The sequence below is a fragment of the Coregonus clupeaformis genome, chromosome 20 (genome assembly GCF_020615455.1).
Source record: "Coregonus clupeaformis isolate EN_2021a chromosome 20, ASM2061545v1, whole genome shotgun sequence".
Lineage (NCBI taxonomy): Eukaryota > Metazoa > Chordata > Actinopteri > Salmoniformes > Salmonidae > Coregonus > Coregonus clupeaformis.
The window spans coordinates 43,721,957-43,736,862 of NC_059211.1; the positions used below are offsets into that span (position 1 = coordinate 43,721,957).

General features: G+C 44.3%; 1 protein-coding gene across 2 annotated transcripts in view; it reads right to left on the minus strand.

Moving 5' to 3' along the window:
* Positions 1-2,003: 2,003 nt before the first annotated feature.
* acsbg2 (acyl-CoA synthetase bubblegum family member 2) overlaps positions 2,004-14,906 on the minus strand; it is a 38,289-nt gene continuing 25,386 nt past the window's right edge. For both annotated transcript variants that reach the window (XM_041839420.2, XM_041839419.2), the window contains exons 5-15: positions 9,082-9,170; positions 8,298-8,418; positions 8,091-8,171; positions 7,792-7,941; positions 7,305-7,481; positions 6,639-6,820; positions 6,112-6,354; positions 5,693-5,910; positions 5,358-5,497; positions 4,468-4,714; positions 2,004-4,103 (exon numbers count right to left, since the gene is read on the minus strand). In XM_041839420.2, coding sequence (XP_041695354.2) covers positions 3,985-4,103; positions 4,468-4,714; positions 5,358-5,497; positions 5,693-5,910; positions 6,112-6,354; positions 6,639-6,820; positions 7,305-7,481; positions 7,792-7,941; positions 8,091-8,171; positions 8,298-8,418; positions 9,082-9,170 — 1,767 coding nt within the window. In that variant the 3' untranslated portion in view covers positions 2,004-3,984. The remainder of the gene's footprint in view (positions 4,104-4,467; positions 4,715-5,357; positions 5,498-5,692; positions 5,911-6,111; positions 6,355-6,638; positions 6,821-7,304; positions 7,482-7,791; positions 7,942-8,090; positions 8,172-8,297; positions 8,419-9,081; positions 9,171-14,906) is intronic.

Consider the following 14,906-nt stretch of genomic DNA (forward strand, 5'->3'; position numbering starts at 1 on the left):
TTGGATGGGGAGCGTTGCTGCACAGCTATTTTCAGGTCTCTCCAGAGCTGTTCGATTGGGTTCAAGTCCGGGCTCTGGCTGGGCCACTCAAGGACATTCAGAGACTTGTCCTGAAGCCACTCCTGCGTTGTCTTGGGTGTGTGCTTAGGGTCGTTGTCCTGTTGGAAGGTGAACCTTCGCCCCAGTCTGAGGTCCTGAGTGCTCTGGAGCAGGTTTTCATCAAGGATCTCTCTGTACTTTGCTCCGTTCATCTTTGCCTCGATCCTGACTAGTCTCCCAGTCCCTGCCGCTGAAAAACATCCCCACAGCGTGATGCTGCCACCACCATGCTTCACCGTAGGGATGGTGCCAGGTTTCCTCCATACGTGACACTTGGCATTCAGGCCAAAGAGTGCAATCTTGTTTCTCATGGTCTGAGAGTCTTTACGTGCCTTTTGGCAAACTCCAAGCGGGCAGTCATGTGCCTTTTACTGAGGAGTGTTTTCTGTCTGGCCACTACCATAAAGGCATGATTGGTGGAGTGCTGCCTTCTGGAAGGTTCTCCCATCTCCACAGAGGAACTCTAGAGCTCTGTCAGAGTGACCATCGGGTTCTTGGTCACCTCCCTGACCAAGGCCCTTCTCCCCAGATTGCGCAGTTTGGCCGGGCAGTCAGCTCTAGGAAGAGTCTTGGTGGTTCCAAACTTCTTCCATTTAAGAATGATGGAGACCGCTGTGTTCTTGGGGACATTCAATGCTGCAGACATTTTTTGGTACCTTTCCCCAGATCTGTGCCTCGACACAATCCTGTCTCGGAGCTCTACGGACAATTCCTTTGACCTCATGGCTTGGTTTTTGCTCTGACATCACTGTCAACTGTGGGACCTTATATAGACAGGTGTGTGCCTTTCCAAATCATGTCCAATCAATTGAATTTACCACATGTGGACTCTAAGTTGTAGAAACATCTCAAGGATGATCAATGGAAACAGGATGCACCTGAACTCAATTTCAAGTCTCATTGCAGAGGGTCTGAATACTTATGTAAATGAGTTATTTTTTATTTTTAATACATTTGCAAAAAAATCTACCTGTTTTCGCTTTGTCATTATGGGGTATTGTGTGTAGATTGCTGACATTTATTTATTTAATCCATTTTAGAATAAGGCTGTAACGTTACAAAATGTGGGAAAAGTCAAGGGGCCTGAATACTTTCCGTAGGCACTGTAGGTCATATGGAGGTCTTTCCCGTTAAGCAGATTGTGGGGTGAATCGGGCACTGCAGAGTTCAAACGGTTATGCAGACAAGGCTTATAGATTCTATTGTGTTTTCTACGTGCAATGATGCTTTGTAGTTTTTCCAATCAGCTTTTGCAGTTATTAGCGTGTTCATTTTCCCCCATAGTCTCAGGTTATGTTTTTAATACTTGAGTGGCTACCTGGTACTGTATGTTTCTCTCAAAATAATCTTAAATAGCTACCATCTAATTGAAGATTTTGCAACAGGAATAAATAACTTATTTCCCAGCCAGGTCACATACATACAAGGAACATTCAGGTTTCTCCTCTCAGCAGCTGCTAGTTTAAAAATAGCGCTGCTCATCTACTCAAGACACCCAGTGACATGCACATTTTTCTTCCCCACCCGATACTAGAAAAGCGCTTTCAAAACCCATTGAGGGGCAGGTAAAACCGGTATTCTGTGTCTTTAGTTGGCAGTCATGAACTGTCTTACATGCATTTTAAGCGATTGATTTGCTTGTAAAAAAAGCTACAGGTTTGTCAACAGCTCATGTCCTCCTGGTGTTAGGAAGTTGACTTTGCCGTTGCAGGGGGCTTCCTTGGTATGGAGCTGTAACTGACTAATTGCAGTAGCTACAGCTCTTCAGTGTGTCTTTATGCCAGTACAAGCATCAACAAAAAGCTATGACACCAGTGAATTCTGCAGAAATCAGTTGGGAAAATAAAATACTGATTAATCACCTTCTCCATATTTTTGATTCAACAAACACTCTACAAGGCCACTCTTGGTAAGCTAATAGTTTATTTACAGGTCTTCCTGAAACATCAACATGGGTTTCCAGTTGTTGAGCTTCTCTCTGCTGAATATGGAAGCCCTCTAACATCTCTACAAACTGCAAAGGGCTTGACCTACTTTCGTCTGAGACAATGGAATGTTAGTGGCAACTGTTTACAAATGCGATCTTTGGATTGTATTAGGACTTAGTTATTTTTAAACGTCTCTTCAAATTCAAGTATTTCATCAAAGATAATGGTCAAAGGTGCTGGAAGCAAAAGTCTTAGAATCACAAATTAAACTAATTTCTTCCTATTCTAATGTACCTGGGAGTATGTTTTGCAAGTACTGATTCAAAGGTCTGACAAGTGGCCCAAATACACTTAACCAGTAATAAGACACAGAAGTCCACAAGTTCTCATAACATGTACAGTAGGTAACAGAGACAGATACATGGTTTTTGAAATTCCACTCAGCATATATATATGGAGTTTAGGGAGAGTATTTGCAGTGTAATAAGAGCGAACACCAGTCCACACCTGTCTTAAGTATGATTGGATCTACAATGTTTCAGGATGAATGCTTATTTTGAAAAGCTATTCAATTTCCTCTGTATTCTCTTCTGTTTAGATTGAAGCTTACTCCAGAGAACATGTAATGAACCGGTTTTCAGAAAGACAAATTCAGTGGTGCAAGGACCAAAATATTTTCTGATCACACGCGTCTGCGTTGTGCAGGTATGCGTGAGGAAAGTGGTGGATAATTTCACACTTATAGACAAGACTGATGATCTGTAGACTAACAAATTCTCTGAAACTATTCAATGTAATAAAATGGTCCTAATAAAGACCAGAGAAGAGGAAATGTAAGCAAAACATATTTACAGTATTTAACAATTGTCACAGCAATTTTACACAGAATTGTTATAAAACATTCCAACAAGACCAGGCAATTATGTAGGCTGTATGACACAGACTATCAGAATACATAGAACGCATTGGATACAAAACATAAGGCTAAACTAATATGGCTTGAATGATATGGTTCCATAGCATGAAGAAATTAATTTGGATGCTCTCTTGAGGATAAGGTAGGTGCAGAAGTTCAACATTGTGCCATGTGCTTATGGCGCCAAGGCTTTAACAAAATCTACAACTTAATTTGTCATTGGATGTCCCAGGGCTTGTCTTGTGTTTTTATTGCAGAACTGCACGATTTAGGAGCTACAACACAATGATAGATGCACTTTCATCAAAACTCTGAAACCAGACCAACGCAGACAGAGCAAAACAATACAACAAAACTCTGAAACCAGACCAACGCAGACAGAGCAAAACAATACAACAATAATAAATAGAACAATGTGTTTTCTTTCCCTGTCATTTTACTTCGTCTTTTATTTTTAATCCAGGCCAGCAAACACTGGATGTGAATAAAAACTTGCATCTACAGTTTTCAGCTCAATAATTATTTCTCATACAATGTGTGTATTTGGTCCAAGTAATTTCTGACTTTGGCAAAAATAAAAATTGTGAGTAACACTTTTCCCCAAGATTCTCCTACCATTTCCTATGGACTTTTTGGATTCTATGCCATTTAGTCGCAAGTATCACAGTAAATGAACAATGCCTCATCACATACAACTGCACTTCATCTATCGTATATTATTGTTCTTCATCACAATAATACAAATAAATAGTTGAAATCAGCTTATCAACAACTAATCTTTTTAAAAAATCCTAATGGCTTACAATGGCTTCTCATGGATGTTTTTCCTTATATTTTGTCTTTACAACACCCACAAATGTAAATAAAAACCCAATAATGAAAGGAGGAAGCTAGCAAAACATTTTCACAGGAGAGAAACAGGAACTGAACAGGGAGTGGTTGTCTGTAAGAGGTGGTGTATGTGTGAGAGAGAGACTGTTCTGTCTGCATGTATTTTGTAGTGTTTCTCTGAATTGCTCTGCAGGGGCATTTGTCCCATGCCTATTTGGGGGGCAGGGAGTTATCAGGGGTGCTTGGGGTCACCACCTCTTTGTAGAAATTCTCTACTTGCTCTTTGTACATCTTCATGACCACCGGCCTCTTCAGCTTCATAGTGGGGCCTAGAGAGAGAGAGAGAGAGAGAGAGAGAGAGAGAGAGAGAGACTGAGTCGGCTATATAAATCCTTCTGTTATGCTCATCAACACCCGCCACTGGATAGCTGGGGAAACTACTGAGTGAGGACATGGTCTGTAATAGACAGAAATGTAAACAAAAACAATTATATTGAAATGTGCCATATACATCTCATTAATGGAAATGAAATGAGGCAACATTATGGAAGCTAGAGTCTAGCTTATATAATGACCTGGAAAAAACTACATACTGTAGTCCTTCAGGACCAGAAGAGAAGAACATGGCACTAAACAAACATGCACACTGTCCTCCCCAGGGCCCCTGCCCAGGCTGCTCCCCGCCCCGCTCACCCAGCTCTCCCCCGGTGATGGAGAAGTCCTGGTTTAGGATGGTCCACTTCTGGATGCGCTGGGCGTTGGAGGTGGCATTCTCGTTCACGCGGTTGATACCCTCCTGGATAGCGGCATGGATGACCCGGTCACGCCCACCGGCGATCTCTGAGACTCGCGTGGCGTTGCTGCCCAGCTTCCGGCACAGCTCTATGGCCTCGGGCGTCAGCTCATCCTCAGGAGCACCAGTGTCTCCGTTCACCTGGCACTGAGGGGTAAAGAGACAGATGTTTTATTCGGGAAGAAGTCCCTAAACAAAAAAACACACATTTCCTTAGAAGGCTGTTTTGCTCATGGATGATTTCTGTTTTGTCAATCAATGCCATTAACTGACAATGATACCATAAAGACTTGCAGTTTGCGAAATGTCCACCAGGTGGCAGTGGTTGAGCAGAAGTTGTATACCTTACAATAAAGAAGAATTGTGAATAACCCACTATGACAGTCTTGCCCCATCCTATGATTACATGATAAAGAGGAGTGATGAGGAGTTTACACAGCACTGTGCAATCTCTAATGCAGGCTGGCTGCATCTGATTACACATCGTATTTCTCATCTACCAGATACTCTTAAAGTGGCTGCAACTGATAGCCATGATACACAATCCTTTCAAAGAAACAACGTAACATCCCTGTTCTAAAGAAAATGTTTGTCAGAACTTGAAATATGACCTGTGGATTTGGATTCACACCGACACACAGGAACAATTCCAATTGGCTCATTCATCCCCTCTCCTCCCCCCTGTAACTTTTCCCCAGGTCGTTGCTGTAAATGAGAATGTGTTCCCAGTCAACTTACCTGGTAAAATAAAATTGATATAAAACTGAGTACTGTAGCCAACTGTTCATACCTTAATGGTGAGCAGCATGGCGAGGAACTTCCTCTTGTCTCCAATGAGCATGGCATTGCTAACCAGCGGCACGGCCTCCTTCACAGCATCCTCAATTGGCACTGGAGGGATGTTCTCTCCACCCGCTGTGATGATCAGCTCTGGACACATATTGAAACACATTCTTTATTTAGGATAAAGCAAACTTATGTGGAGCCAGACAAAATGCTATCTTCTATCGACTGAGGCTTTTATAAAACTTCAGTCTGTTCCGTTTAAAGCTGGGTTCTGATGACTGGGATAGGGTTGGAGGTATTTTGGGGATGGGGTTATAGAGTGTGTAGAGAAGACCGTACCTTTGATGCGTCCAGTGATGAAGAGGAAGCCATTGTCGTCGTGTTTGCCCAGGTCTCCAGAGTGTAGCCAGCCCTCAGCGTCCAGGGCGTCCTCTGTCTTGTCGGCCTGGTTGAGGTAGCCCATGAAGACGTGGCGCCCCCAGAAGCAGATCTCCCCGTTGCCCTCCTCGTCAGGATTGTTAATCTTAGTCTCACAACCAGGGATCAACTTCCCAACACTGGGAAGACAAGACACAAATCACTTTAACTTCTTAATGACATACAGTACATGAAGCATTTACAACAAATACACTTTCTAAAAGCCGAGGTATGCATGTGCTTGGGCCTGTTGTAATAAATTAGTTTTGTGTCTTGAGTGAGCATGGGAATATGTCATTTCAGGCCTTGTGTGTTTAAGTGTATGTGGAGGGTATTGTTACCTGGTGAGGCGGAATGCTTCGGGCAGAGAGATGGTGTGAGGTCCAGTGCTCTCACTCATTCCGTACAGCTCGTACACTGGGATGTCCAGGCTGAGGAAGAACTCCAGGGTGTCCTTGGTGATGGGGGCGGCGCCTGTGTAACACTTGGTGCAACGGTCCAGACCCAGGGCCTTACGGACCTTCTTGAACACCAGCTTCTTGGCCAAGCGGTAGTTCATGGGTGTCCTCGCCATAGCTCCATTCCTGAGCAGGCAGAAGAGGAAGCAGGAGTTTAATACAACATCAGAACATGTCTCTCTTCATACCCCAGGCTGTAGTTCACTACTGTCCATACTGTGCTAGCATTATTATCCTGTGCGTGGGCAAGACAACTATTGATCCTGTTCTGTCATCTTTGTGACAAAGTAGTATTCGCATTGGGGGAATCGCTCCGAAGTCAGAACCACAGAGGTGGTGATACAGGTAATGGTCTAATTAGACCACAGATCCACCCCTCCCTACTAAATAGGCCCATGTATAATACATACTGGTTCATCTTGCTGAGGTTGGTCTGCAGCCCCACTCCTTTGGCCCAGACTGCCACCTTCCTGCGCACGGTGGACGACTTGGCCCCGACGGACTTCATCTTCTCCTGCATCTTCTCCCAGACACGTGGTACGCCCATGAAGGCTGTGGGACGCACCTCTCTCATCGTGTTAACCAGAGAGCCCTGAGAACAGACAGGAAGGGAGGGAGCTCAGTCACAACATATACACACACTAAAGGGGTTTGTAGGCACAAAGTATGTGTGACTGTGTGTGTGTGCGGAGTATCACAGACACTAGCATATTGAGAAAGACAGTTCAGCTCCTGAGAATCACAGAACTGTTCAAAAGAGTTTGCAATTGCAACGTGATGCATTTAATAATGCTGGCACTTATTTTGTGAAGAAAAGCCTTTTCACAGAGAGCAGAAATACTAATGATCTGATCAATGGGGAAACAAAGAGTTGTCTTGTGTGAGGACAGGGTATCAATTTAACTTGTGCCAAAAGGCTTGTCGTAATCTTCCTCCCTTAACTGGATTACACACTAGGTTTATCGAAGACGAGGAGGACAAGGGGGAGTAAGGGACTTCATAACAGTCTTCTCAGTCAGATGGAAAAACTAGAAAAATGTCCTCTTGGGATTCTCATAAACGAGAATAGACCTCACCTTTAGTGCGTCTGGCTGGGCGAAGTATGTTGCCCCTCCGACCTTCATGGTGACCCAGATGTCCACCATCTGAGCAGCGATGTGGCTGAGGGGCAGGTAGCTGACCACTATCTCCTGAGACTTGGTGGCTTCTGTCAACCTGACATAGCGGCCTACTGCGAACGCTGTCCATGTTAGCTGCAGAGAGAGAGATGGTCATTACAACACAGTTCATTAGCAGGTAAACTCAGACCAAAGGGGGATTTTGAATAGATACAAGGCTACATCTTGATAAGCAACCTTTGATGGGTAGCAGGGGACATGTCCCACACACATTCTGAAATTGCATTTTTGTCCCCCCCAGTTTTATCATTGGAATGTGATACAAAACGAGGCAACAGTGTGCTTTAGGACCATGCGGACGCCTCCGAGCAGTCGGGTAGGCTGTTTGGAGTGTTTATCAGACAAAACATTTTAAAAATTAATGTTTGTAGTCAGTGTCACTCACATTGTCGTGGCTGAGCATCACTCCTTTGGGCTGGCCTGTGGTACCTGATGTGTAGATCAGTGTGCAGCACTGGTTGGGCTTCTGGATAGCGATGATGTCATCCAGCTGTGTGTCGGGCTCACCACGGCCCAGCTCCATAAACTCCGCCCACTGTGTAGACAATAAAGGCAGAGACATTCAGGATACAGTGGGGGGAAACAAACCTGCATAAAATGTACTGTGTTATGAACACTTCTAAAAAGACAGAAGGCATTGATCTATGTTCTATTGTTCTAAATAGTTTGACACTCCATTCATACCGTGTAGAGGTTTGGTCTCTTCTCTTTAAGTGCATCTTTGTACTGGATAATTGCTTTCAGGTGTGGCAGCTTGTCTTGAACCTGGAGGAAAAACACTCATTTTAGATATCAGCATCAGATTCCACAGGAATACACATAAACGTGAACGGTATCCCTGAATGAATGAATCAAAGCAAATCTCCTATCCTTGCCATCCTCTAGGCTTACCTGTAGGATCTTCTGCAGCTGCTTGTGATTCTCTACCACGATGATGTTGGCCTTGCAGTTCTCTGCTACGTACTGGCAAGCCTCTGGGGAGTTGGTGGTGTAGATGCCCACTGCAAACCCACTGGCAACAAGAGAAAACAGTACAGAGAGTTATGTTTCCTTTATGTTCCATCAAACTAAAAAAGATCCCTCTCCCACAGACAGGTTTGGCAACTCTGCTAGGTAAGAATGTATTTCATAAAGTTATGATCATCATGAAAGAAAAATGCAACAAGTGAGGCGCTGATCCACCCAGAACAGTCAGTTATTGTAACAGTCTGTATCTGATCTTTATGCCAATTACACATGACAGATGTTCTCACATAACCAGTTCTGACAGTGGGAAACACTCAAAGCTCTAAATGAACTTATATTTGTTTTGACATACTGTATTGAGTTTGGATTTCTGACCATGCTCTACAGAGTTTTGGGTTCTGGTTATAGCTACTTGCTGATATAACTGAAAAGTACAAACAGAGTAGTCATCGTGTTTGGCATACCTCAGCGATCTATCAAACTGTTTAATGTGTGCAAAAGGTTCCATGCTGAATTCAAGGTCATACACTATGCTGCCCTGACAGGCTCATATGTCATATCTCATGTCTTTGGTTGTAGTTACATAAGATGCTTACACAATATAGACGGGGCTACAGTATATCAGTGACCAGGAAACACTCTGCACATCACACATGTCAGGGCTAGTTGAAGTGTCAGACCCCCCAGAAACAGGAGTAGAGGGACTCACCCAGCCAGAATGGCAGCAATGTCAGAAATGAACCACTCAGCAGAGTTGAAGCCCAGAATGCCGACCCCATGGTAGCGCTCCAAGCCAAGCTGTGGACAAACACACACATACATCATATGAATAGAAGCACACATACACTATATATACAAAAGTATGTGGACATCCCTTCAAATGAGTGGATTTGGCTATTTCAGCCACACCCGTTGCTGACAAGTGTATAAAATCGAGCACAAGGCCATGCAATCTCCATAGACAAACATTGGCAGTAGAATGGCCTTACTGAAGAGCTCAGTGACTTTCAACGTGGCACCGTCATAGGATGCCACCTTTCCAAGTGGAAAGCCTTCCCAGAAGAGTGGAGGCTGTTATATAGCAGCCTCCACTCGACGAGCAGGTGTCCACATACTTTTGGTCATGTAGATCTCTATTCGCCACCTAAGAGGAACGATGCCTTTTTATATAAATGTTTCTATGGATAAGAGTTCAGAAAAGGGGAAGGTGAATCGAAGCCAAGTAAGAATTTAAAAAATGAATGCTTGAAGCACCATTGCCAGCCATAAAATGACTACACAGTGGGTCTTTCATAACAGCAGTAGCAATAAAATACTGCAACGTGATATCTGAACATCGAGGCCTGTGGTAGCAAACATGCTATAGCTGCCAGAAATACACAGTATGGCTGTTTGCCTACGTGTGTGGGTGTGTGTCAATGCAGAGTAGCATACACATTTACCAGATACACGGAAACTTGTGTTCTCCCTCTACTTCCAAGTGGACTGAGGCCATCAGGTTCAGGTTTGTAGATGTGTGGCTTCCCCTGGGCCTGAGCCAGCCCTGGCCCTCATGCTGGTGTACAGTATTGAGTTTCACAATAAACAATAGCGTGGCATGCATCTTGAGGTCGCCCCCAGCAGCACATTGCCTCTACCGACATGGCTGACATTTAATCTCACCCTACGCATGCTGCCGACAGTGACCCGGCCACCACGAGGTTAAACACACACTGATCTGAGATTAGGATGGTGGACTATGGGCAGTGAGAGGGGAAGTTATCAAAAGTCTCCTTCTAAAAAGGGCATACATCCTCCAGTCAAGGCTCTAAACTGCGACCATTTTGGTCGCATATGCTTCTAAATATTTTGCTGTGCGACCTGCCATTTTAATTTGGGAGCACCAATGCACCTAGAAAATAATATCTACCCAGATAATTGTTGTAATGATTAGGCTTCGCTGTATCTCTATTTACAAGTGCCATAGAGAATGCAGATTTGTGATCGTCGTGGTTGCACCATTACTACAGAGAAAATGGCTTGTTTCTAGCATAAACCGTTCAGAAGTTGTACCCATATTACTGGCACAACGTTTTTTTCCCCCTTCCATCACGCAATAACCATCTCATGGGCCGTTCTATTCAAGGGGCGTTGTATTCGGGGTGACCAATGGTGCGTTCTCTGGCTGAAAATCCTCTTGCCCGCAGTGACAAATTTGCTGTTTTAAAGCCAATTTCCTGCACTGTCCCTGACAAAAGAAAACTATTGTTCGAACGAGTCGTCTGTTCTTTCGACCAATCTATTGGTCTAAATTTTAAAACATGTATTTTTCCATCTATAGACACACCCTATGTGTTTCAATAAAATCAACTATATGCACCGAGCATGTCTGATGCTATAAGCACACTGTTTGATGAAACGATTAAGACACACAAATGACTCTAGAGGGAGCTAGAGATCAAGATAATAATTCACAGATTCTGCCGTTATGCTCCTGAAGTTATGCTCCTGAAGTTGCCGGTAATAGGCTAGAGTTCAACAAGGCATTCTGTTTGCTGCGAACATGTTGCCAGAGTAACAATTTCAGTTGAAGGATTTGAATGAACATTCCAAAATGTTACGGTGAAACATCAAACAGCTACTTTTTGTAAGGAATAATGTGGCTTTTTAGTGACAATATTCAACAGAAAATGTTTTAGCTATTCCTAAATGTAGTAGAAAGTCTACATGTCTACATGTTTAGACCCGAAACGGACACTTACGTTCACCACACAAACCCTTCTCAGACTGTTAGCTAACGCTAGCAAACGGATGCGGCTAACAAAACAAATGCAATCTTCCTTCGTGAACACACCTCAGGGGTCGGCAATCTTTTTCATGTGGAGTGCCAATTCACCTTACCATTTCTACCGATCTGCGTGCCAGTTTTGATTTTCATATACACATTTTCGGTTTCATTTAAATTATAATAACGTATTTTTATTCTATTGCCAACTAGGTCAAAATAGCCCACAAAAGCCAACTAATAAATACATCGCTGGTAGAAAATATCCTGATAAAAATATCTTATAAATCACATATAAATAAATAACCTTGAATACGCATGGAGGTTTACTCATGTTCATTCAATCGCATTCATCTCTCTGTAACAAATTTGAAACAAACTATCAACTGGGTCCGGCCCAAAGCTCACGATAGCAAATCTGCAACATTGTATCAACTATTCTTTCCAAGATGGCGTAGCAGTGCGGTCGCTTTTATTTTTCGTCCTGTGTAAATATCCCGTTTCTTGTTTTTTTGTCTATATTTCTCAATTTTTTACTTTCATTCTTTAACTAAATATACTTTCCTGCAACCCGCCTCACCCAACGTGGAAAGGATTCTATTATTTCTTTATAACTTTCATCAAGAACCGTAAGCTGAAAATAGTGGCTACCTGTTATTAGTCACCGTTAGCGTCTTCACCATTGTCCGTGGCCTACACTATCCACCAGCCAGCTCTAGCTCTAGCCTGGACAATTCGTCGGCCAGTCTGCACAGCGTGCTATCGACCCAGCGTGCTATCGACCCAGAGCTTATTGGACTTTCTGCCGGGAATCACTGGACCCTAGCGCCGGATCATCACAACCAGCTAGCTAGCTGCAACCTGTTGTTGGCTGATTACCATTACCATTGCCCTATAGCAAGCACCAGTTAGCCTTGAGCTAGCCTCAGGCCCATCTCCCGGCTATCTACCTCTCTGTCAACCGGACGGGACCTCCTAGTGTTGACACTGAGCCCCGCCGATCCAACACGACTGGTTTGCCGGCGGAAATAGTCTGATGTGGTTTCAACAGGCTTCCCGTTGCGAAGACCACGAAGATCCATCTGCCAGCCCCGGCCCGCTAGCACACGCAAACTACAACTGTGCTCCCTGCTAGCTGTGCTGAAGCACCAATTTGAACTGCTCTCGGACTCACATATTGCTGTTCACTGGACCTTATGATCACTCAGCTGCACAGCTGATGCCTGCTGGACTGTTCCTTTACACGGTACCCTGTCCTGTTTATTCTGTTTAGTCTTAGCCCAAACGTTATCGCTATTTCCAGTTGTGTCTTAGCTCTCTCTAATAACACATGTGACTGCTTTATGCCTCTCTCCCATGTCAATTATGCCTTGCCTATTGCTGTTTGGGTTAGTTCTTATTATACAATTTCAATGTAGAACCCCTAGTCCCTCTCAAACTGCCTCATATAGTTCCTTTGTTCCTCCCCCCATACACGCCGAGACCGGCTCAATCGATGCCTCCAATGACGCTATCTCTTTCATTGTTACCCAACGCTTAGGGTTACCTGAACTGTACTCATATCCTTCCATATCCTTTTCTGTACATAATGCCCTGAATCTTTTCTACAACGCCCGGAGAACTGCCCCCCTTTATTCTATGTACCCAACGCACTAGAAGACCAGTTCTTAAAGCCTTTAGTCGTATCCTTATTCTAGTCCTCCTCTGTTCCTCTGGTGATGTAGAGGCTAACCCAGGCCCTGCAGCCCCCAGTATCACTCCTACTCCCCAGGAGCTATCATTTGTTGACTTCTGTAACCGTAAAAGTCTTGGTTTTCTGCACATAAATATCAGAAGCCTCCTTCCTAAGTTTGAGTTATTCACTGCGTTAGCACACTCCGCCAACCCTGATGTTCTAGCAGTGTCTGAATCCTGGCTTAGGAAGGCCACCAAAAATTCTGAAATTTCCATCCCCAACTATAACATTTTCCGTCTAGATAGAACTGCCAAAGGGGGTGGAGTTGCAATCTACTGTAGAGATAGCCTGCAGAGCTCCATCATACTATCAAGGTATGTGCCCAAACAGTTTGAGCTTCTACTTCTAAAAATCCACCTTTCCAGAAATAAATCTCTCACTGTTGCCGCTTGCTACAGACCCCCCTCAGCCCCCAGCTGTGCCCTGGACACCATATGTGAATTGATTGCCCCCCATCTATCCTCAGAGTTCGTACTGCTTGGTGACCTAAATTGGGATATGCTTAACACCCCGGCCATCCTACAATCTAAACTAGATGCCCTCAATCTCACACAAATTAACAACGAACCTACCAGGTACAACCCTAAATCCGTAAACATGGGTACCCTCATAGATATCATCCTGACTAACTTACCCTCTAAATACACCTCCGCTGTCTTCAACCAGGATCTCAGCGATCACTGCCTTATTGCCTGCGTCCGTAACGGGTCCGCGGTCAAACGACCACCCCTCATCACTGTCAAACGCTCCCAAAAACACTTCAGCGAGCAGGCCTTCCTAATTGACCTGGCCCAGGTATCCTGGATGGATATAGATCTCATTCCGTCAGTAGAGGATGCCTGGTTGTTCTTTAAAAGTAATTTCCTCTCAATCTTAAATAGACATGCCCCATTCAAAAAATACAGAACTAAGAACAGATAGCCCCTGGTTCTCCTCAGACTTGACTGCCCTTGACCAGCACAAAAACATCCTGTGGCGTACTGCATTAGCATCAAATAGCCCCCGCGATATGCAACTTTTCAGGGAAGTTAGGAACCAATATACACAAGCAGTTAGGAAAGCAAAGGCTAACTTTTTCAAACAGAAATTTGCATCCTGTAGCACTAACTCCAAAAAGTTTTGGGACACTGTAAAGTCCATGAAAAATAAGAGCACTTCCTCCCAGCTTCCCACTGCACTGAGGCTAGGAAACACTATCACCACCGATAAATCTACAATAATCGAGAATTTCAACAAGCATTTTGCTACGGCTGGCCATGCTTTCCACCTGGCTACCACTACCCCGGCCACCAGCTCTGCACCCTCCGCTGCAACTTGCCCATGCCCCCCGCTTCTCCTTCACACAAATCCAGACAGCTGATGTTCTAAAAGAGCTGCAAAATCTGGACCCCTACAAATCATCTGGGCTAGACAATCTGGACCCTTTCTTTCTAAAACTAGCCGCCGAAATTGTCGCAACCCCTATTACTAGCCTGTTCAACCTCTCTTTCGTAACGTCTGAGATCCCCAGAGATTGGAAAGCTGCCGCGGTCATCCCCCCTCTTCAAAGGGGGTGACACTCTAGATCCAAACTGTTACAGACCCATATCCATCCTGCCCTGCCTTTCAAAAAGTTTTTGAAAGCCAAGTCAACAAACAGATCACCGACCATTTCCAATCCCACCGTACCTTCTCCGCTATGCAATCCGGTTTCCGAGCTGGTCATGGGTGCACTTCAGCCACGCTCAAGGTCCTAAAACGATATTATAACCGCGATCGATAATAGACAGTACTGTGCAGCCGTTTTCATTGACCTGGCCAAGGCTTTCGACTCTGTCAACCACCGCATTCTTATTGGCAGACTAAATAGCCTTGGTTTCTCAAATGACTGCCTCGCCTGGTTCACCAACTACTTCTCAGATAGAGTTCAATGTGTCAAATCGGAGGGCCTGTTGTCTGGACCTATGGCAGTCTCTATGGGGGTGCCACAGGGTTCAATTCTTGGGCCAACTCTTTTCTCTGTGTATATCAATGACGTCGCTCTTGCTGCTGGTGA